The sequence below is a fragment of the Coturnix japonica genome, chromosome Z (assembly GCF_054131305.1).
Source record: "Coturnix japonica strain WE chromosome Z, WE-NBRP24, whole genome shotgun sequence".
NCBI lineage: Eukaryota > Metazoa > Chordata > Aves > Galliformes > Phasianidae > Coturnix > Coturnix japonica.
This window is the reverse complement of record NC_140702.1, coordinates 44456023-44480880: the sequence shown is the minus strand read 5'-3', so window position 1 is coordinate 44480880 and position 24858 is coordinate 44456023. Positions and strand designations below refer to the sequence as shown.

Here is a 24858-nt window from a genome sequence, read left to right as displayed (position 1 = left end):
AAAAAGTATCTGAACATTTCCTATTTTTTGAACTGAAGAAGATTCTGCCATATGCTGTCACATGCATTTGGAAATTTTGAATCTTCCCATTACTTCAAAAGCTGCAAGAACCAGAACTTGCACTTGGCAAGAAAAGCTGTGAAGAAAAACTGTTCGCAATCCCTTGGTCTCAAACTCAGGTCATACTTAAAGAAAGAAACTACCCACTGTGAACTAATAAATGGATCAAATGAACAAATATACGCTTACCTTTGCAAATACGGTCTTCACATAAATGGGTAAGTCTCCATGGGGACTGCCATATCCCCCCACAATACTAAAGCCTAGGCCATCTGGTCCTCTCTCCAGAGTAATGGTCTTGTACTGAGGAGGTCTAATGAAATAGAGAACAGTATTTTATCTAAGTAAATTACTTACATTAGAATGCTGTCAACAGAAAGCATTTCACCCTTCTAGCTAAGCAATGCATCCTCTTTTTGCTTCTTTTCCACTGTAAATATGAACACCTTTATGACTATTTCTTTTAATGCAGAACACTTATTCTTTCTAATGCCCCCAGTTAAGCAAGCATTTCAAGTACTTCCTTCATACTGTTTCCACCCAGCTCAGAAGATGGTTACTGATGCAATTTTGCACTAATGGTGCTTAATGGATATACAGAGATCCAATACCATTATCTCAAATGTTTCTAATGATCTCATACTTTAAAAAGCCTGTAACTCAAAATCTGACTCATAGTTATGTTGCCAGGTTTAATGGCTTCTCTCCTTCTCTGATATATGATTGTGCATTTGTATATGTGTTCATACAGACAATTTATAGGTACATCTCCATGCATGTACTTTGACTACATAAACATTTGAAGTTATATCTTTTGAAGAGTGTACATTACTTCAAAAGTAATGCATTCTATTTATTTCTGTGGAAACTACAGCAAAGAGCCCAATAACACTATTTGACAGAGCAAATTCTCAGTTACAAAACACTATTTTTCCACATGGTCACTACCATTAACTATGCATTTATGCCAGCCGTGAACAAGAGCCTGCATGCTGCACTGGTAAAAATCTACACTAGTGGAGGTGACCCACTGTCACAACTAATGAAATGCACCACCCACTGTCTCACTGTGCTTATATCCAACTCTTCGGTTTCCATAAACATACAGCATCACTGAATGTCAGTGAGTGCCATTTATTCCATATGGAGGAATTCAAGGACACCTTTCCTTCATACTGACTTCCATATCAGACACCATTTTGCCAGATTACCCAGTGCTGCCATAAGTCACATGGCAATGAAATGTAAATGATATTGGCAGGAACATTCATATTCTGCTGCCATACCTCCAAAATCTGTCTCTAATGTTGTGGGTCAAAATAATAAAATAGGAGGCATTACTTTTATGGCAGCGCTAATGCTTTCATGGAGCTAAAGAATCTCATTCTCCCTTCCTGTGCTCCTAGAAGAAAAATGTCTCAAACTGATAACCTACATTGAGGCAACTCTGGTTTACATTGCTGTCTTCTGTAGTCTGCCAGAAATGGTATACTACGTACACATGTAAAGCACAATGTCTCTTAATATTCTAGTGCTAGAAAGCACTTTAAAGAAACAGAAGTACCACTGTAGAAAGGATTTTGCTATTTATGCCTGCGTACAATCACTTAGGGCATATAAGCTAATCTGAGCTGCCAAGGCTCAATAAATAATTTATTTAAAGAGAAAAAAATCAAGTCATATTTTAATTCCAAAGTAGACAAGAAGAAAAGCAGCAGTGAATTGCACCATGGAAAAATGCAGAATGGGACCTAGAAGGTGCCACACATACCAAAGGTAATTAAGTCAAACAATTCATTGGTTATCTGCTAGAATTAGTACACATTTTATGCCAAGTTTCACTTGAAGTAGAAGGCTACAGAGGTTGTATATTATATAGTTACTGACCCTAAATCATCCTGAAAAATGCCTGTTGGAGTGAGTCCTGCAAGTGAAAGACTGGAAGTAGGTGGATCCTGCTGCTGACCAGTTATAACACTCACATCGCCTCCAGCTACCACCTAAGGAGAGAGTTCAGTAAAATGAGTTAAAAAAAAAAAAAAAAAAAAGTCTGTAAAATGAGAATGCTGATACTTAAATAATTCACTATAACAACTGTCAAAATAACATTTAGAAAATATTCCAGATAACACTAAAGGTTTTTTTTTTTTTTTTTTTTTACCTGCAACTCAATAGTGCCTGAAGCATTTTTTAAGATGCTAACAGCTTGGGAGTGAGTCATGCCTTCAGTAGATGTTCCACAGATGCTAACAATCCTGTCCCCAACCTGCAGAATAAAACGTTGATAATATAACTAACAATAAGAGGTTAAGTTGCACGGATATATTAAGCATTTTCTTCTGATAATAGCAGATATAAGTATCTGGACTTAGATAGATACTATCACTATATCCAGTGACACATAGCAGAAAGAAATCAGCAACTCTTTTTGGTATATTTTCTCTCAAGGACATAACATCACTGAGTTATATAATGAAGTGACACAAAGGTAGAAAATTTGACATAAAACCTTGCTAATTACTGCTTAGTTGTAGTGTGTTCAGAGTAAAAAGTAATTTAAAGAATGGATCTTAATTCTCTAAAATAATATAGCACATCATCTGAATATTGATAGGTTGAAGTAGTAAATAATTGTAAGAGAATGTATGTTTAAATTCATCCTGAACCAACACTGTACACTCTCTAAACAGTGTTAGTTTAATTTCACAATTTCTGATGCACTATATGTGTACGTGCTGTGTGAGTTGAGACCACCTGATTTAACTCAGAATCAAACAAAAGATCTGCTCTTATTTTAGGATAGATAAACAGGTGTGAAGCGAACTGCATACATGCAGTTACACAAATAACTCATCTCTGTAGCTCACTTGCAGAATTCTCCATCAGATATTATGAATTTTTAAAAGCTCACCACTTCTACGATCCAAGATTGCCTTAAGACTCGTTTCTGAAGTTAACATCTTTCACCAGTTACCTTTTACCATGCTACCAATATGACTTACTTCACTGTCACTTGAAACAGTGAAAATTGTTATCAGTCAGAATGAGAATTACCTGCCTAGCATTGCCAATGTGCCCACGCAACCTTTACAACCATCATAACTGTCTTAGTTTCAGGTCGGACAGTGTTGTTTTTCTTCAGAGTGCCTAATACTATGCTATGTTTTGGTTTTTGGAGAAAAACAATGTTGATAAAACACCAGTGTCTCTAGTTGTTGCCTAGCAGCGTCCCACAGAGCCAAGGACATTTCAGTTTTCTCAGCTTCTCCTATCATCCTGCCAGTAAGGGGGCTAGGGCTATAAGCAGCTGGGAGGGGACAGAATGAGGAGAGTCAATCTAAGCGAACCAAAGGGATAATCCATACCATATGATATCTGACTTGTATCAGGAATGGTGTGGTGAACAGGACTAGGGAAGTAATCCTGCCCCTGTATTCTGAAGTAGTTCAATAATTGCTAGTGATTATGTTTATTTTTTAATTATCATTATTTGGGGAGCTACTTGAGACTCTTCTCATGGAACTACGTTTTTTAGCATCTTGCTTGCTGCTTATTTGCCCTGTTGCACTGTTTGCCATCTCTGAGGGTTGAATTAAGGTTTTTATTTTGTTATGCTATAAGGCCTTGACTATTTTATGATGAAACTGCTGGTCAGGAAAATAATACGATGTTTGCACTTGGCACTGCAGTCACCTCTGGGCTTTGGGAACTACAACGTGAAGGCTATTAGTAATTACACTCTTCGTTTTGTCTCCCTGGGGAGCCTGGCTACAGAGGAGAATGAGAAGGATATTTTCCAGCAGTTTTTAAGCCTCCCTTTCTCTTTCATCTCTCCTTCCCCTAGACTAGTTACAATAGCTCTTGAGGATTTTGAATATGCCTGGGATATTCAAACTTGCATGCTCCTATTGCTATGTGTCGTGAATGTGTTTCAGGTTTTGTTTAAGATTAAATAACTTTTAAAGAATATCACCTGGAGATCTGCTTTTCTGCAAGGCTGGATAGTTATGAGTGGCAGGGAGTATAGGATGGTATGGGCAGGTATCTAGAGCAGCAGGCACCCCCAGTGTTTTGCAAGTTCAGCCCTCAACAACTGCAGAATCCCGAAAAAACAGCAGTATATTTGGAAAAGACCTGCAGTCAGTGAGTCATCTTTAAAGAGGTACAGATCACTGCAGAATGCTGCGGCCAGGCCCATGCCTACTGAGTTCTGTTCAACACTATTCAGTATCCACAAGGGGAAAAGAGTACCTCTGCGTCTGGAGCAACTGCTGCAACACCTGTGACAGATCCTGAGACAGTTCCAATCCCTGCAGCATGTCTTGTGGCTGTTCCAAACACTGAGGACACTGTGGCAGCTCCAACCTCTGTGACGGACCCCACCTTAGCTCTAACCTGACAGACCTTGCAGTTACCCTAGCCCTTTTGGCAGGCCCTCAAGTTGTCAAAGACCCTCTCAACCAGCACTGTGGTAAATTCAAGCTCCACAGTTTAACCAGTGTTAATATCACTTGCCCCTATGAAAAAGATGAAAAAATGTTAATGAAAGTCTGATCCTTTAGAATCATAAAATAACCTGAGTTGAAAAGGACCTCAAAAATCATCCAGTTTCAATCCCCTTGCTGTAAGCAGGGTTGCCAACCACTAGACCAGACTGCCCAGAGCTACATCCAGCATTAGAAAGCAGAAAACGTCCTACTAAGTAGAAACAGAAGGTGAAGATGAACTGGGACCTTCTCAAAAAGGGGAAGATAAAAAAGAGATAGCAAACACCTGACCTCTAACACTGAGTGAGCTTCAAGATACATGAAGAGACCACGGCCATCAGCAAGGCAGATACTATACAGCCGCTCTGGTGCTGCGACAGTCGGGACAATAGCCTGGACAACTGGGTTTACTGGACTCTGTGGATTCAATGGCCTCACATACTGACATATTCGAAACACAGGAATATAAGGCTCTAGTGGACACAGGTGCATAGTGTACCCTAACACCATCAAGTTATAAAAGAAGTGAACCCATCAAGTTATAAAAGAACTGAACCCATCTGTATTTCTGGAATGATGCGGAGATCCCAAGAGCAAACTGGATTGGAGATCAAAGTGAGCCTAACTGGAAATGAGTGCAAAAGCATCCCACTACAACCAGCCCAGAGGCTCCGTACATACTTGGCACAGACTACCTCAGGAGAAGGTACTTCAAGGATCCCAAAATATATCAGTGAGCTTCTGGCATAAATGTAATAGAGGTGAAGGACGTCAAGCAGCTGTCTACCTAGCCTGACCTCAGAAAGGACCCTCTTGTTGTGGGATCCAGAACAGCAGGTGCTGACTGCTACCACAACAGCGCACCAGCATCAATACTGCATCAACCAGATTTCCATTCATCAGCTGATATATCAACTGGGAAACCAAGAAGTAATCAGCAAGATTCAGTCACCTATCAATAGTCCTATATGGACAGTGATAGCCTCCACCCTCTATTAGAATTTCACAATGGGCTATTGTGGCCTGAATGAAGTCACATCACTGAAATGTGCTGCAGTGCCAGACATGCTAGAACAGTTATGCCATGAAGCAAAAGTTAAGAGGCCTGAAGGGGAGATCCAGTTCTTAGCAATAAAAGGGCAGGATGGATGTCATCAGGCTGCATGGATGTGACCAACTGAACAATTGCTACATCTGACACTGGCCACACAATAGGCTCAAACAAGGAATTCTAGGAATCTTAGAAGTGATATTGGACCAGGCTGAAGGCAAAGATTTCAGAATATCACCAGAGGAGAAGATGATGCATGCTGAAGAAGTTCCACAATACAATAAACTGCCAGAAAATGAGAAAAAACATGACTTGTTCACTTATGAATCCTGTCATAATGCGGAAAAGTGTCAGAGGTGGAAGGCTACCCTTTGGAGCCCTACTCAATGAGTTGCAGAAGCTACAAAAGGAGAAGGTGAATTGAGTTAATTTGCAGAAGTGAAGGCTATTCAGCTGGCTTTAGATATTGCTGAACAAGAGAAATTGCAGTGCTCTACCTCCATAGTGAGTCCTGGGAGGGGGAAAATGCCCAGAGGATAGTTACAGCAAGAAAAGCATAAAAACTGGCAGCATAGAGGCAAACCCATCTGGGCTGCTGCATCAGGGAAAGATTTTGTTGCCTGGGTAGACAACATGTTTGTAAGTTTGTCAGGTAGATGCCTGTGTACCCAAAAGCCAGGCTACTGAAAAACAGGAGGATAAGGCTATTAGAATTGAAGAGGCTCAATTAAATCTGGAGAGGCAACATACGGGTGAATAATTTGGACTTCAGTGGGCCACTGACATTTCAAGCCATCAAGAAAGAGAGGCAACCTACAGACAGGCTTAGGATCAAGAGGTAGACTTGACAGTGGACACTACTGAACAGGTTATCCATGAATGTGAAACGTGCTGCTATTAAGGAAGCCAAGCAGATAAAGTCTCTCTAGTATGGAGAATAATGGCTGAAATATAAATAGAGGGAGGCCTGGTAGGTGGACTGCATCACGCCCTCATAAACTCACAACAGCAAATGCCACGCACTTACAATGGAAGCAACTACAGGATGGCTGGAAAAATCCTATCTCCCATACCACCACCTGAAATACTAATCTGGACCTTAAAAAGAAAGTCTTGTGGAGACGCAGCATCTCAGAAAGAACTGAGTCAGAAAATGGGACTCATTCTGAAACAACCTTGTTAACATTTGAGGCGAAGAGCATGGCTTTGAGTGGATATATCACATCCCTTTTCATGCACCAGCCCTGCTAAAATCCAATCATAGAATGGACTGTTAAAGACTATGCTGAAAGCAGTGTATGTCCATTTGTGGGACTGCAATTGCACAAGGACTTGGGTGCACTTGGTGGGTAATGTAGGAGGATGGGGATATTCATTGTGTATCTCAAGGTGATTTGATGCTGGGTGAGAACAGCCAATAATTTGAGTTGTATGATGCTAACAGCTACATAATACTGCATGTAATAATTACTATGGCTGTTATATACTGTATCAAGAGTATTACAATAGGAAACACTTAAAGGAGAATGAATTTTGATGGAGCCAGAACTAGCTGCAGCATGTAGTAATCCAACACTGTGAATCATCTCTTCTGCACTGAAACTACAACATTAATGATTAACTTACCCTGAGTTTCTGAGTCTGAGCCGCAACTCCATTGGGATGCATCATGGCAATAAATATAGGAATATCTCCAAGAGGACTTCCTACACCTCCAGCAATGCTCACTCCTAGTGAATCTGCTGGGCCCTGTTATTGTCGTAAGAAAAAAAGATTAAATTTTTCTGGAAGGAAAAATACATACAGAATTGCAGGCTTATCTTACAAATCCTATTTTATGAAAATCAAAACGACTTTGCTTCAAGCCAACTTTTAAAGTTAATCCATTTGAGGAAAGCACAAAGAACGCTGTATGTAGCAGCAGGTGATGATTTGCTGTCTCATCTGTAGTTTTTTTTTGCCAAACCGACTACTTACAGAAATCAGCATGTCTGGGCAAAGAAAACTGTACACACGAGACTGGTCATCCTTTAGCATTAATCTCCTAGTATTAGCCTCCTAAACATCAGAACAAAACTAGCTATTCACTGCTGTAAAACACTCAACTATGTAATCACCAAAACCACTATCATAAATTGATATTAACAGATTCTACTGTATAAAGAGAATTGCTAAACACAATCCTGCAATCAAGAAAATGAGATACCAGGCACAATCAAATAAAAAACCACACATGTTTTAGACAATCAGAAATAGTCTGCAGCTTAGCTCTCATGCTCCTACAAATAACAGCAGTCAACGGAATTCCAGTTGAAAAGCTAGAAGTTGTCATGTAAAAGCCATAACAATACATGTCAAAATAGATACAAAATCCAAAACAACTGACTTGAACATTTAGTACAATTCCCATGTCTTCACTAAAACTCAGTCTAGATTTAACTCCATCTGATAAAAGTAGAACTAGATCATACTATAATATACTATAATTCTCTTCCCCTTTGCTTAAAATTTGATGGCGTAAATCACACTTACTTTACATAAAAGCATTGGAAATCACACTGTAAAAAAATTAACTGTTACCACACAAACTCCTATAACTTACCTTTTTTATTTCAACTGTTCTTAGTCCCTGTATTTCAGAAGTTGCTGTAAAACAGATTAAAAAGAAAAGGTGAACTATCATCTTAAGAAAATTTTTCTATTTAAGTTGTCCAAAACATGACAGTGATTCAAACTTTCTGCTATTATATGTTTTTTAAAGTTTTTGAAATTAGTTGTTAATAGGATTTAAATACTATTAATAACAATAAGATTGAAATACTTCTAGAACAGCAGAGAAAGCCAATCATTCTCTCAATTCCAAAGATGCCTGGATTAATATCAGTAGGTAATACCCAAATATAACCAAAAAACCCCTATTATTTGACTGCAATACTCAGCTCAGAAGTCACATTATTGTAAATCTGACCACTGGAGATCTAGTCCACATCTATTCTACAAAAGCTGCTAATATTTTATTATGTTGGCCCATGATATCAGAGACAGATGTTGATGGCACGGTAATAGAGGTTGAACTGGGAGTCAGTATTCCATTACATTCTCTTGCCCTGTGACAGATGGCAGCAAAGGGGCAGTCTGACAAAATGGTATGAAAGTGCACAAGAGAACATAAGGAACTAATGCAGGAAAAAAGGCACCTATTGACTTTCATCAATGTTTGCTGAATGTTTATGGAGACCAAACAGTGGATGTGAGCACAGTGAGGCAGCTCATGTCTGCAATGTGAAAGTCAAGCCATGTTCTGGGTAGCCATGCACAAATTTCACATTAGAAAACACTGATCAGCTTATCTACACACACTGGCCAATTATAACCAGGGAACTGTGTACAGAGCTGATTATCAGTTGCACTTTGTTGGAAAGGATGGTGACAGCATTGGAATTTCACTAGATGGGTCCCATAAATGCTTACAGGAATAGAAAGAACATAATAAGCAAATATGTCAGGACATACAAGGATGAAGGTGACAGTTTCCTGGATCACAACATTACAGGTGACAAATGAGTCAGTCCATGGAATGGTAACACAAAAATTCTCAACTGAAGAATAAGAATATTCAAGACACAGTCTTCAGTGGGTAAGGTAATGTGGACTGTCTTTTGTAATAGAAAATGGGTGATCCTTCTGATTTCCAACAACACAGACAAACCATCAACACTAACAGTTCCTTCACCAAGCTGATTAAGCTGAAGGCTTAAGCTTCCAGAGTCAGGCCAGAGAAGACAATTTTTCTCTTGCAACATGACAATGCCAGGCCTGACACCAATTTGAAGACTATGGAGCACATCCCCAGTCTTGGCTGGACTGTTGTACCATGCCCATCATATAGTCCAGATTTGGTGCCCTCTGATTTCTATCTGTTTGGGCCAGTGAAGATGGACTGTATGAGCAACATTTTTTCTAATGATAACACAATCATAGCTGCTGTGACATAACGGGTCACTTTCAGTGGTGCAGATTTGTACATTAGTAGACTATTAATGTAGGTGACTATGTTGAAAAATAATGTTCTGTAGATCAGAATTTGCTCTACCAAACAGTTTTACTGTGTTCTTTGTATCTGTTCTAGTTTTCATGGAAAAAACAAAAAACAAAACAGGAAGCATTATTTTGGAGGGATCTAAATAATTAAACTACACAGTGTCCAGAACAGACCATGTATTTCCCAAAAATGAGATAGAGCATAATTATTCCATATTCTCAGATTAAATAAAAAATTCTGGGTAAATTTAGACCCTCATCATCTAGACTGTTGGTGTAACAGCCTTAGATTTTTACAAGTAATTTGAAGGGATACACAACATACAGGATAATAACTGCTCCTTTGGCACTTCAATGACACTGTCAATTCTATAGTATATAGGAACAAAGTATTAGAGAATATCTCGTTTATCAATTCACAGATATAAACCAGAGGAATGACCAAAGAAATCTTACCAGTATTCTTCTTCAGACTACTTTCAAAGACCTCAGGTGGGCTGGAAGCTGAAGCTCCAATACTGAAGGATGAGAGACTGCCACTTCCTTCACTGACCTAAATATAATGTTAAACTGGGATTACTGAGCTGCTTCAGACTCCCAGCTTGATAGAAGTAAAATTACATGCCACTGTATTCAGTGCATATTGCTGCATTTTACTGCTACTTTTTCTGTGCACAGTTAAAGCTGACACACTGAACCTCCATATACCTCTTGGACACTACATACAGCTCCTTGTTTGAAACACCATTACAACAATAGAGATTGGGTGACTAAAGCCCCATGAAATGTTATGCTTTCGAGGACCGGACTGTACTCCTATTCCCACACATTCTATCAGTTCATGGAGACCATCTGGCAAAAAAAGACAGACACTATTACCATGATAGGGAAATAACATAAGACAGAACTTTATGCATCCCCATGTGTATCTCACATTCTTTCAGATACTCCATCAGATAAACTAGGTTCTCCACTCAAGTTCACCTACACATTTCCTGAAAAATTTTCACCACACCTGCAGGACAATATAAGGGAACAACATAGCTCACTCGTACAGACTCTTTAAAAGCATTAATGTGGTAAGCCTCCCCTTGACCAACAGCTTAAATTAAGGCCATGCAGAACTTGCATGTTATCAACTGGATTGGCATTATCCCTTTTTGAAGAGACATTTCAGTCCTTATCCAGTCTTAACCAACTCACTACAAACTTAAGAAAAAGTCCCTGTTTAACTACATTCATCTGCATATTCAATTTATAACTACAAAAAGTACTAAGGTAACTAGTGAGTTTTCAGAAATTGTTCCTACTGGAAATCTTGACAGAAAGACCTGCAAAAAAACATAGTGAGAGCTGCTATCCCATTAACATGCATTCAGATGCAGAAACTGATGTGAGCTGTAATACTCTACAGTTAACCAGTGACAAAACAAATAAACTTAGGACAAGTCTAATGAAAAGAGTGCAGATTTCCTGCTTTTGTTGACCAAGATTATGATAACGATATGAAAGGAATGGAGAAATTCACCAGATTTACTGGGACAACGCTCCATTCCATTGCTAAGGTATCAAAGAGATTCAGTGTCCACTCAAATTTGTTCTAGTATTGATGACACTAACAGTTGACCCAGCTCCACAAACAGGAATCCTAAAAGTCACTCTAGACAATACAGAAGAGCTATTTTTGGAGTAAACTCTAGGCTGGACTGTGTATTTAACAGATAACAAACTAAAATGAATACAAAAAAGAGCTAACAAAAATCTGCAAATGATGCAGAACCATAAAATGGGTTGGAAAGGACCTTAAAGATCAACTACTTCCAACCCTCTGGTATGGGCGCAGTTGCCAACCTCTAAATTATTCATGAGAACAGGCTTCCCAGAGCCCCATCCAGCCTAGCCTTGAATGCCTCCAGGGATGTGAGATCCACAACTTTTCTGGTCAACCTGCTTCAGCACCTCACCACCCTCTGAAAGAAAAATTTTCCCAAAACATCTAATCGAATCCCAAATTTACTACTTTTGTTCATCTTGGATCAGGTGTCTGGAAAATCACTGTCATCATAAAATCAGTTCTTTTTATTTGCTTTCATTATTCCATCCCATTTTATTTCTTCCAAACTAAGTGTTTTCATAGTTACAAACCTGGCTGCTCTGCGATGTTCTCCTCTCAGAGTGGAATGGACCAGCTTTTATTCTTCCAACCTCCAGTCGTACCGTACCTAATGAACACTAAAGAAAAAGTCATGATATATCTCTAGTACCCAAAAAATTAAAGTTTATGACAGTATTTACTTTGTAGAAGAAAATATAGGGACAGAGGGTAAAATATAATGTTAACAACTGTATATAATGAAAACTGTACAGACAAAGACCATGGGAGAATCAGAATCATACCAGTTGTGATTGAATGATATTATTTGCAGGGTTGTATAGCATTCCAGTACAGACACAAGGATTATATAAGAAACCCTATTTGTTACCTTTTCTCAATAAGTAGTTTTCATTTCTAAGTAGTAATGTCAACACATACTTTCAAGATGACATTTTTCAAAGAACTGTAATAGTGGAATACATTCACAATCTCACAGATCAGTGAGAAAGGCATTATAGCATTTAGTTGATGTAAGGTGACAACAGACATAAGCAGGGAAAAAAAAGGTAACATGAACTTTGTAAGTAATCACTTTTTGGTAAAACTACTCCAATAACTTCTCTATTCTTAATAGCTTTTTTAAAATGTGAGACAGCTAAACAAATCTTTTTTTTTTTTTTTTTTTTTTTTTTTTTTTTAAGAAAACAGAGCAACCTAAAACTTAATGCTGTATCTAACTAATGGCCTTTTATTCCCTTCTAAATGTATAGGGGCCTGTACTCCCACTATTCCTATTTTCATCAGAGAAACTATGAAAATCTGACCATTTCAGGAAATTAAATTCAGATCCAAAGTTCATCCCCACTGACACTGCAGGAAGAATCTGAATACAGTCTGAATAAAACTCGAACTTTCAAAAAATCTGGATTTCAGCTCTTCACTTTTAATCATCTCCTGTTTTCTTGATACCTTTAGCAAAGCTGCAACGGCCTCCTGGTTAGCGTTTCGAACATCTTCTCCATTCACAGTTAATATCTGATCTCCTTGCATCAGTCTCCCATCTGTATCTGCTATTCCACCTTTGACGATGTCTGACACGAACACCCCTGTATCATTTCTGCAAAAACACATGCATTCTCTATTACTATATTGTTTAAGTGTTATTTTAATGGTTTGTAATTGGGAATGCATTGAGCATCATCTTGGTTTTTCTGGGCTGGTTCCTCTAGGAATGGCATAAAAACAAAATGTGCTGTCAATAAAGGCCACAGAGACTGAGCACTGCACACCAAAGAAAAACAAGCCTGCCCAACAAGTTCCAGATATTGACTGTCTTTGTATATTCATACCTTTTCCCAACTATACTCAGCCCAAGGCCTTTGCCAGGCTTCTTCTGGAGCTCTATCATGAGTACATCATACATGTCTTCCTCCTTGTACTGAGCCTCATCTCTGTACACAGTCAGACGAACTTTTTGGGGAGTCTGTCGGAGAACATTTATTGCTTCATCATGTGTGGCACTCCTGAGGTCAATTCCATTCACCTATAATGAAATGGTAGACTATGCAGGACTATCCAACAGACAAATGTCTAGATAGCAAATGACAATAAAGTGATAAAATCAACCACTGTACCTCTAATATCTGATCCCCAGCCCAGAGTCTCCCATCTTTTGAAGCTGCTCCTTCTTCATACACTTCATGGATAATGATTGCTCCCTGTAACAAAAATAAGTTGCATGCTGGAAGAAAATTCCCCTAACCAAGAAGCAAGAGCTATAGAAAATTTCTTCTAAAATTCAGCAGTAATAAACAGCCAGAAAAATGATAAAAAAATTACCAAAATATTCAAGAAGTTCACTTATACTTCCAATTTCAAACATAATTTTTCCTTCCTTCTTTTTTTTAGTATCTTTTTATAAATGCTACAGAAAGAAAGGAAGATAAAATCTAACAGACATTTAAATTCAATTATTATTAATTCATGTGAATTACATATATTTTTTCAACCCACCAACAAAGTGTCTGTTCCTCCAACAATGCTCAGACCAAGACCAGTTTGTCCTTTGGAGATATCAATGGTTGTTTCACATCCAGGAATAATGGGACAAGTAGCTGGGTCAGAAGCTAGGGTGGCTGGAGTTGAAGACCTGCTCGTATCTAAAACAACAGTATAACATCCTAGTTACAGCAAGATGGCTTGGTATTAGAAGAGTGATTTTACAATATCATTATGAGAGTTGACCAACAACTTAACAGTAACGACCCAACAGTCAATCTACTGATAACATCCTTATTTCAAAATGCCCACATAATGCCGTTCTCCCTCTCCAACAAGTACTGTCCAATGGTTTTAACAGTGGTTGTCCAGTTTCTATGGCGTTAAGTAAGTGGACCATAGCTTTGAATTAATGGAGACAGTATTATGTAAAATGTACTGTATTTGTACTACTTCATTCTCACAGTTCAGAGAGTTAAAGGAGATAATTCAATTTAAACACTTATACCAGCAAGTCTGCAATGCAGATCACAGATAGAGTGCATACTATATACTACACACATGGATACAAGGATGTCAACCAAATCCTTCTATAAGGGGCTAAGTCAAGGTCCATATAAGTATTCTACCTCAGACTCAGACCTGCACCATGAGAAAGAACCTAAAAACCTAAAAATGCTAGGAGGATATATCATGTAATAATTAAAGGAAAGAACCAGCAATCAGAATGTCTGGGATGTTAACATCATCTCTATCGCTGATGTCTCATGGGCTTTAAAGAGCTATCAAAAAAAGAGTTTTCCAGAAATTAAAATCAAGCATGTAAGTCCTTTTTTAGACATTTTAAAGGGTAAATAATTGAAACAAGTACCACTGAAACTAAAAGAGGGTTTGATCGTTCAGAGATAAGCATTTCTAATACACAAACATTTTTGTATTGTGTGAGAAATTAGTTCAGTAGGAACAGTAAGCTTCAAAACAAGTAGGTCTGGCCTCTGAAGGGAAGCAGAAGAGCACTCAAGACTATTGAAGGTTAAAGCCTTCTGATATGCAAGCTGTTTGTTGTATGATAAGAAACTGTTACAGAAGTGAAGAACAGGTTGAGATTGGAAGGGACCTCCAGAGGTCATCTAGTCCAACACCTCTGTTGAAGAAGGAACACTCAGAGAAGGCTACCCAGTACTATGTTCAGGTGGCTTTTGAAGATCTTCAAGGAGGGAGACACCACAAATTCTTTAGGCAATCTGTGCCAGTGCTCCCTCATCTGCAGGGAAAGGATAGATTTGGTAGAAGAAAACTGGAGACTAGGTTATACAATCAACTCGAGGATGAAGACAGAAAAGATCTTTCAAGAACTGTACTGTACATCCCTACAAACAGTGGTGAAATCAAGTTTCAATCACAACCCGGGAATGCTAGAGGGGACACTGACAACACCTCCATCATTTTTTTGTCCATAAATTATGGTATGGAAGATTAGAGAAAGAGGGACTAGATCTATACAGAGTGAAAGATTTCAGCTGTGTATTGTTTCCTTATCAGTGATGTAACTGTGTACCAAAATTACTGCTAATAACAAAGAACAGAAATGTGACTCAGTAACACTTTTTGTGATGTACATATAAATTGCCTTCAATACGTTCATCATTCAATTAAACTTTTAGTAGCTTCTTAGTGCTGTGTTGCTCAATCAGTAAACATCATCCATCAGTGGCATCTCTAGCCAAGAGGCTCTAGTCAAATCTGGCTAGCATTAAACACTGGAAAAACATAACTCATTGCTCTGCTCCTGGAAAGATTATGTGAATTTCTCTGATTTAAAGGAAATTACTCCCACTTCATTGCAGGCAACCATGACCCGAGCATTTGCTGCACAGGCTTTGAGACAAAAGAGGAAATCCCTCCATCCATCCACTTCTACAAGTAGGTACATGGGAAGGCAAGAGGTAAGTCTTCATTGTGGATTCTCATTGCATTATTTAGATTGCTCTTTAACCTGGAAGTACTAGAAAGTGAAGCTCAGCCGACAGTCACATGCATACAAAAAAACCCAAAACTTGTTTACTAGCGGGGTCGTCATTCTTATCTCGTAGTTGTTGTGAAATAAGACACACAAGAATCTTACTTTTAATTGCTTCTGGTTCTGGTGAGTTGGAAGAGCAAACAGCTGTTGGTGGCTGGATATTCCTCCTCTCTGCTGGTGCAGTGCTGGAGAGGACTGGTGCTACAGTTTGGCTATCAGCCTCTGCTGCATTGATTGTAAGTTTCACCGTATTTTTGGATGACTTCAGGAGATTGATGAACTGAATGATATAAATAAAAAATGGTAAAGAATGTAGTTGGACTTCCTACTGTAAAAGAAAAACATGGGAAAAGAACTTCCTCCAAACTGCTAGAAGCCACTGTTCTGCAAATTTTCTTCTCAATTAGTATTGATAAATATTGATGTTTGTGCGCCTGATGAAGTTATTCAATTACCTTCTATAGAACTCTGATGAAATATACCACATGACAACATGGTTACCTACGGACAGTTTCTCTGGACAGGTACTACGTTTCTAGCAATTAGCAAGAAGATCAGAAAAGTAGTGTTGTCTTTTAATGCTTGGGTGGAACCCAACTAACATCCCATAAAAATCAATATCAGAAAATCAAGAGCTTTTTATCAAAGCACAGTAGTGCCATACAAGCTTCTTAGTCAGAAACGCAGGTGGAAGGAAAAACTGAAAATATTATCTGAACTACAGAAGGAAAAGGATAATACTGAGATGTAAAACAGAATGGGATCAAACTCATACTCTAATTTCAGGAGATGGTGAACAAATTCAATGTTCACTACTGTCTCACAGGCATCAAATCCTTCTAAACATTCCAATTATTATTATTATTTTTTTTTTTTTTTAGAAATGAAACCTTACTCAGTCTGTTCCTCCTTTCTCTCAAACTTTTTCCATTTCCCTGCAAATAATTTCAGTACTGCTTAGATATCTACTGCTTGCGACACAGCAGTGCTCTCAGAGAATAAGATGGATACTCTGCTAATTGCTTCTTACTGAACGGAAAGTAATCTTCTTGTGCCAAAAGAATCACTTTTCTGGGTGACAAGGCAGATAGTAGAAAAACGCCCTCCTTAATTCATTAAAGAGCCTAATCTGTGTTCAGTGAGCTGGACGTTAGTAAAATCTATCTATCAATTATAAATATCAGTACTTATGAATGGAAATAGCTTTTGCCATAGTGTTGAAATATCAGGCTTGGAATATAACAACATGTTTGTTACAGGCACTTCACATATATAAGCTCAGTTCATGACCTGATTCAGCACTGAAGCAACTCTCTTGTTTGAATTACAGACATATTGATTTCACTGTTTCTAATACTTTTAAAGTGGAGTAGTTGTGAAAAGACAAGATTCAGTTAAAGTTCATACCTCTTATTCCAGCACTAGGTGCTTCTTACTCATTAGATGCAAAACAAGGAAAAAAATCACATCCATAGTAAAGACAAAGACTATTTACCTATGTAGGCTTTAGCTTACTCTATAACTGCAGTAGTTTATCCAGGAAAAAACTGTGGATCTTTGGTCCTTTAGCCAACTTTTAAAATGTAGTTAGAGTCACCAAAACCTCACAAGTTTGTTTGAGACATAATCATTGCCTAAATTTAGTGGTGTGATTTCTACAATATTCTACAATTCAGAAGCACCTTTTCTACTGGATAGCCCACAACAATTTCATCATCCACTGCCAGGATCTGATCCCCAACTTTGATTCTTCCATCCTGGAAATAAAATAGAAAAAGAAATATAAACTCTGTGTGCTAGTAAATATGTACATATAGATTTTCATATGGATCTAAAATATTTTCACACCTTTGCTGCTGCACCATGATCTGTTAAGCTCTTAATAACTACTCCGCTGTCTGTGTCTTCTTCACTAATGGCAATTCCCAAACCTCCTTCATCCTGGGATAAAAAGAAATGAGCAATTGGTTAGGTACTGCACTTATCAGAATGTTACAATACATTCACAAAAGACTAGTGAAGATTGCAGAAACAACAGAAGTTTGGGTCCTCCCAATGCATCAATGTTTTCTTTTAACTACTCCTGAAATAGCAGATTTTCCCACTCTATTAATAGCATATTGCTTACCAAGATAAATCTGAAGCAATTCTAAATTCAAACCCCTTTCTTCTGAAACTCTGAAGGTCAAACACCTTCACAGTTGTTGAATTCAAAAACTGGAAGAATTATAGAATCAGAGAATAGTTGAGATTGGAAGGGACCTCTGGAGGCTCCAGTCCTAACTTTTGCTGAAGTATGGCTAACTAGAGCAGACTGCCCAGGAACATGTCTAGGTAGCTGTCAGAGATACCCCTGAAAAGAGACTCCACTACCACTCTGAACAACCTAACCTGTTCTAGTGCTTGTTCACCTGTACAGTACAAAAGTGCTTCCTGATGTTCGAATTGAACCACCTGGGTTCCTGTTTGCATGCACTGAGTCTTGTCCTGGAACTGGGAACCAACGAAAGGGCCTGGCTCTTTTCACTCTCCCTACAGGTATTTATACAATGATAAGTTCCCTCTGGGACTCCTTCCAGGAGGAGCAGTGTCACCTCTCTGCACCTCTCTTCAAGGGAGAAGTGATTCTGTTCCTTGATCATTTTGGTGGTCCCTCTGTTGGATTCTTTCCAGTGGATCAATGTTTCTGTCATACCAAAGGATCCAAAATTTGACATATCATTCCATGTGCAGCCATACCAACACCAGCTAGAGGGGAACGATTGCCTCTTTTGACCTAATTTGCCTAATGTAGCCTGAAATACCATTAGCCTTTTTAGCAGCAACACAAAACATTTGGAAACTACTGAATGAGCCAAACAAAACTTAAATTCACACAGAAAAACAAAAACAAAAATATAGAAATGGAAAATACAGAGATGGGAAAAAGGTATGCTCTTCCTTTTAAATTAGTAAATGTGACAGAGTGAAATTTCCCCAGTGTTTTTAGAAAAAAGTGAATAATCTGGATACCTTAATCCACAAGATACTGTACTGATTAACAAGGAAAGTCTAGGTACCTACCATGGAGACAAACTCTATCCTTATAGACACATAAGGACTAAATGTAGCAGTCTTTTCCATGCCAGTAAGCAGGAGAGTTTTCCACCCTTCACTTGGCAGTTTCACAGGTAGAAAACACTTGGCCATTTTCTTCTAGCTGCACAGTTTCAGCAAATATATATTGTTGGGGAGTGAAATTTAGTGCTCATGATCTGCTGATTATTAATTTACTTTCAACAACTCAGGCAATGATTTAACAGATAGAGCATCATAAAACCTCTCTCTCTGTGTTCAACCAAAGCAGCTAGTTACTGAAAATTTTAAAACTAGGTCAGGAGATGACTTCTTCAACACACAGCATTTGGCAAATATACACGATGTTAGAAAACCGCCTCATGTTTTCAAGGAAGGTATAACATCTGGGAAGTTTTTTGTTCACTCAAAAGAAAGGAAGAATAAAAGGACTCTAGAAATCCCCAGTCTGACTTCCAGTACATAAGGGACAAAGTTTGTTCACCTTGAGGGATTCCATTATAAAAAAGCAAGCTGGTAAATACAAATATGGCTGGTGTCAATTTAATTCTCAGCACATACCTTAGGGAGTTCCACATGCTGAATATTTTTGTATGAACTGAAGTCAGGAGAAACACCAGAGCATGTAGAAGTATCAATCTAATAATGAAAATATAAATGTGAGCAGCTATTTTCATCATTAACATTTTCAACAGAAGAAGTGGATCTGATCATTTTATGAATCCATTTAAACTGCTGTGACTCCCTTCACAGGAATACTACATTTACTTTGTAATTCAGATGAACACAAAGTAGAACAGATCAAGGTATAGTAAATGTAGCACCTGTACTAAAACTCTTCTATTTTTCCATTGAATTTCTACACCATGTGCAATATTTGCTGGGTATACAGGGCACATGTCTATCTAGAACAATGTCAGAATGTCAGTCAGATGATAAAAAAAAACAAAATTTACTTAACCTCTTGGCTCAGAAGTGTCTCTGAAGAACAGGGTAAAGCCTCTACTGACTTTGCAGGGCAAACAGCCATCTGATTTACTGCATCTTTATTTCTACAAGAGATTCAGTTATAGAATATAGTAAAATAACACCATATTACTTAGAGCATGTTTAAGTCTGGCTCTTTCTTCTGCATTATTTTTGGTATTAACGATGCAAATATCAAAACAGAAACACAAGATATTTTTAACAGTTCCTATGGACTGGGCTCAAAAGCATACCAATCTCCCCAAAATTAAAAATAAAACAAAAGCACTATTGGTGCAGGAACCTGAGTATATTCAAATACTTTATTTTTTATTTTTTATTTTTTAAATAGGAACTTACCTAATAAAGATTATTTTCACTTTAGATGGAGCACATTTGATTATGGATGAAGCATTCTGGTGAGTCCTTCCATAGAGTATTTGCCCATTTATCTACAAAGAAGAAAGCAGTAATTATTTTTCAAATAAAAAATTTGTTTTCCCACATCAATGGCTAAAGCAGCAGTTTTACCACAGTTATGCAGTATGTTGTGTCCTGCTTTCACTTCCTTTTTGCTTAAAAAATTCCTTGCAATTTAATTTCAATTAAATTCAGTTCAGTCAGCACTGATGAGGCTGCACCTCAAAGACTGTGTTCAGTTGTTGGCCCCTCACTGTGAGAAAGACATTAAGGCCCTTGAGTGTGTCCAGGGGGCAGTAAAGCTGATGAAGGGTCTAGAGCAAAGGCCTTATGTCCCCTATTCCAAGGTCCACTGAAGAACACCACCAAAAATCTAATAGTCAGTGCATTTTAAGTCAATATGTTTTAGTTTCAACAAAAATTGCAAGAACTCACCTCTAGTAACTCATCTGCAATCTGTAACCTGCCATCTTTGCCAGCTGCACCATTTGGATCAATGCCCACTATAAAGACACTCATCCTGGATCGGTCTTTGTTACCAGCAAGACTAAGTCCCAGACCAGTCCTTCCTTTTTCTAGCTCAATCATGTGTAGTTCTCCTGGTAGACTTCCATAGCGCTGTGTGATCTTTTCTAAATTAAAGGTATGGGAAACAGAGGTTGGATTTGCATTAGAGGCTGACAATCCAGTCGGAGAGTTTAAATTATTGTCCAATGGACAGTATCCGACAGCAGAATGCAAACTGCATGAGAAAGTCGTAACTGTACACCACATTTTTACTTCAGATAAGTCTTAGATGATCTCTAACTCCTTTTTTCTTTCTAACTTCGGATAACATTAAAACTTAAAGAAAAAAGACTAAACACACATAAAAGCGATAGTCTTTACTCCCAGAACACTTTCAGTTAGCAGGAATCATGATGTTACATATCACAGCCATCAGTTACCTACGTTAACCGAAGTTCTGGAAGAAGTCCTGAATATGAAATTGTGAATCTGGACCACAGAGAAACATGGAGATTGATATGTAATTTAGAAGAACGGATCATTTTTGTGTTTCGCTCTGTGCATCTGACAACCACAAGTGAAAGCTGACAGCAACATTTAAGACTCAAAAAAACTCATGAGAATGAAGTAGTTCAAACTGGATACCTCATATCATCTGTTAACAATACAATTTCAGAAATACATATTTGAAAAAATATCACAAAGGATAAGCTTACTCCAGCTGTAACCAAACTCATCCTCCTTCTCTATATCCTCTGCAATTTGGCTGGACGATGACTGTGCAACATCACAGCTTATTCCTGAAAATGTGGATGGAGGAGGCAGAGGCAAGTTACAAAACGAAGTCTTTTCTGGCTCTGAATCAGACTGAACAAAAGCCTGTGGAGAATAAGAAAAATGTAATGGCTAAGCAAATGCAGACTTATGTGTACAGCAAGACAGCAATACAAAAACATCAAAAAGGCAATGACTATGGCTTTGAAGTTTAAATACCAAGCAGCTGGAAGTCTAAATATGTAACACAGCACAGAAAAGCTGCAAGAGATCAAAGACGGAAACAAACACTAGGCAAGGTGCGAGGCAACTTCACTCCAGAATGAATTCAGAAGCAAACAGGACAATTAAAGCCCAATTCAGTAAAGTTTTATGTGCCGCTTTAAGGGTCAGAAAAAGAAGTATCTTCTAAAGACGTACATTTTAATGCCATATTTGTAAAAGACTCATACTGTATTTTATTTCTAAAATCTGCCATGTCCTTTTTTTTTTTTTTTTTTCCATAATACCTTTTGGAAGTAAAATAGGAGAAAGGGGAGCTGCAACAAAGAACAATGCTATCAAAAATGCAACACGATTTAAAACCAAAATGAAGAAATCCATGAGTAAACAAGTAAGGAATTCATGCCTAAAATTCACAGAATCATAGAATGGTTTGAGTTGGAAGGGACCAACTCATCCAACTACTCTAAAATGAACAGGAGCACCTGCAGTTAGATCAGGCTGCTCAGAGCCCTGTACAATCTGACCTTGAATGTCTCCAGGAATGAGACCTACACTGTATCTCTGAGGAATCTGTTTCAGTGTTTTACTACCCTTACAGAAAAAAACCTCAACTGCCAGTGCTGAACTGGATGTTCAAAGGAATGCTACCAATGCCAATAGGATTAGGTAGATTGTAGTGATTACACAGCGAGTTCAGACAGGGAACCTCGGCCATCCAAGGATCCTAGATGTCACCTACTGATCATAGACAGGCCTGAAGGTAAAAAGTTTGGAACATCACCTGCAGAAGAGGTACTGTCTGCTAAAAAGGCCCTGTTGTACAACAAACTGCCAGAAAAAGAAAATAAATTTGCATCACTCACAGATGGATTGTGTTGTATTGTGAGGAAGCCCTGGATATGGAAAGCTGCTGTGTGGAGCCCCACACAACAGGTTGCAGAGGCCACTGAAGTTAAAGGAGAATCAAGTCAGTTCACAGAGGTAAAGGGTCCATCTGGCCTTAGATTTTGCTGAATGGGAGAGGTGGGCAATGCTTTATACTGATTCACAGATGGTGGCAATTGCTTTATGGGGGTAGTTACAGCAGTGGGAACAAAATAACTGGCAAAGAAAGGGTAAACCTATTTGGGCTGCTGAACTGTGGAAAGACATTGCTGCCTGAATAAAGAATATGGCTGTAAGGGTGCGCTATGTAGATCCTCCTGTGCCCAAGAGTTGGGCTACTGAGAAACAACAAAACAACCATCAGGTAGATTGAGCTGCCAGAATTAACGTGGCTCATTTAGATTTGGACTGTCAGCACAGAGGTGAGTTATTTCTAGCTTGGTGGCCCATGAGACCTCTGGCCACCAAGTAAGGGATGCAACATACAAATGGGCTAGAGACCGAGGGCTGGACTTAACTATGGATGCTATTGCACAGGTTATTCATGACTGTGACACACAGAATCACAGTATTACTCACGCTGGAAAAGAACTCAAAGATCAAGTCCAACCACAGCCTAACCATAGTATCCTAACTCTAACAACCCTCTGCTAAATCATACCTCTGAACACCACATCCAAACAGCTCTTAAACACATCCAGGGATGGCAATTCAACCACCTCCCTAGGAAGCCTATTCCAGTGTTTAACTACCCTTTCTGAAATGTTTCCTAAACATGTGACACAGGTAAACAAACCAAGTGGTGGAAACCTCCTTGGGGGAGGAAGGGCAATGTCAAAAATATAAACATGGGCAAGAGTGGCAGGTTGATTACAATACCTTGCTACAGTCTCGCAGTGGTAAGTGTTGTGTGATTACCATGGTAGAGGCAACCACTGGGTGACTTAAAACATTCGCAGTACCCCATGCTACCACCTGAAACACCATATTGGGTCTTAGGGAAACAAGTCCTGTAGTGAAATGGCACTCCAGAAAGAACTGTGTCAGACAACGGCACTCATTTCAAAAATTCTCTACATGGGCCAAAGATCATGGCATGAAGTGGATTTTTTATTTGCACTATCATCCACCAGCTTCCAGTAAAACGGAACGATACAACGGGTTGTTAAAAACTATGTTGAAAGCAATGGGTGGTGAAACATTTAAGCATGAGGATAAGCATTTGGCAGAAGCCACTTGGTTGATCAACACCTGAGGATCTATTAATCGTGATGCCCCTTCCAGCTCCATAGATATTGTCAAGGAAAATAAGGTCCCTATAGTACATGTGAAGAACATGTTGGGAAAAGCAGTTTGGGTCTTTCCAGCTTCTGGGAAGGGTAAGCCTCTTTGTGGAACCGTTTATGCTCAGGGACCTGGGTGTACCTGGTGGGTGATGCAGAAAAATGAGGATGTTCAGTGTGTACCACAAGGGAATTCCACATATATACACATATATATATATTTATGTATATATGGATATAGACACACACACACATATATATATATATACATATATACATAAATACACATACATATATATATGTTCATATACACACACATGTTTGCATGTGTGTGTGTTTAATCCTTGTTAATTATGGGTTTTTTTGTACAAGGTGTGGTGATACAGAATAAGGGGTGGAATGTCATGGCATTATGATTTTTGGATATTGGTTTTCCACATCATATCATCATGTAGTGCACTGGGAGTTCGAGTGTTAATGCTCCAGTTCCAGATACCTGTCTGGAAGAGAAGAACTGCATTCCCCAGGGGGTCTTTCAGGTCAAAAAGGAGACCTGGCAAGGTCACCTGATTGGGCTCTTCTCTCTGTGCTTTGCTTTTCTCCTTTGCCTCTCCTGGCTGCTGCCTGTACCACCTGTGCACAGCACTTCAGTATTACTGTAAGGCCTACAGCTTTCAGATACTCTTTCATTACATTTATTAGCTTCAATTCTAATTATGTTGTACTATAGAGTGTTATCTTGCATTCCGATACCATATTTAGTAAAATTAGTTTGTTTCTCCTCAGATCGTTGCTGCTGTTTTTAATTATATTGGGGTCCCCTGTTTCCCTTTTCTGGAGCTGCAGGTTTTTGCGAAATCCCTCTGCCCCACTAGTCACAGAACCAATCTGAACCAGCCCATAAATCGTTGGCAGTACTTCATAGCTCTATTCTTGTAATTTCAGTTTTCACTATCCTCCATTACAAA

General features: G+C 38.6%; 1 protein-coding gene across 25 annotated transcripts in view; it reads right to left on the bottom strand.

The window, feature by feature from the left end:
• Positions 1 to 24858, bottom strand: part of MPDZ (multiple PDZ domain crumbs cell polarity complex component) — a 91833-nt gene that overhangs the window by 1540 nt on the left and 65435 nt on the right. For all 25 annotated transcript variants that reach the window (XM_085528882.1, XM_085528890.1, XM_085528906.1 and 22 more), the window contains 19 exons: positions 21440 to 21602; positions 20652 to 20848; positions 20157 to 20248; positions 19792 to 19882; positions 19392 to 19469; positions 17604 to 17696; positions 17438 to 17512; positions 15858 to 16035; positions 13748 to 13893; positions 13369 to 13452; positions 13084 to 13277; positions 12704 to 12851; positions 11785 to 11871; positions 10096 to 10192; positions 8201 to 8244; positions 7225 to 7347; positions 2222 to 2326; positions 1948 to 2060; positions 250 to 373 (listed from right to left, as the gene is read on the bottom strand). In XM_085528882.1, coding sequence (XP_085385008.1) covers positions 250 to 373; positions 1948 to 2060; positions 2222 to 2326; positions 7225 to 7347; positions 8201 to 8244; positions 10096 to 10192; positions 11785 to 11871; positions 12704 to 12851; positions 13084 to 13277; positions 13369 to 13452; positions 13748 to 13893; positions 15858 to 16035; positions 17438 to 17512; positions 17604 to 17696; positions 19392 to 19469; positions 19792 to 19882; positions 20157 to 20248; positions 20652 to 20848; positions 21440 to 21602 — 2232 coding nt within the window. The remainder of the gene's footprint in view (positions 1 to 249; positions 374 to 1947; positions 2061 to 2221; positions 2327 to 7224; positions 7348 to 8200; positions 8245 to 10095; positions 10193 to 11784; positions 11872 to 12703; positions 12852 to 13083; positions 13278 to 13368; positions 13453 to 13747; positions 13894 to 15857; positions 16036 to 17437; positions 17513 to 17603; positions 17697 to 19391; positions 19470 to 19791; positions 19883 to 20156; positions 20249 to 20651; positions 20849 to 21439; positions 21603 to 24858) is intronic.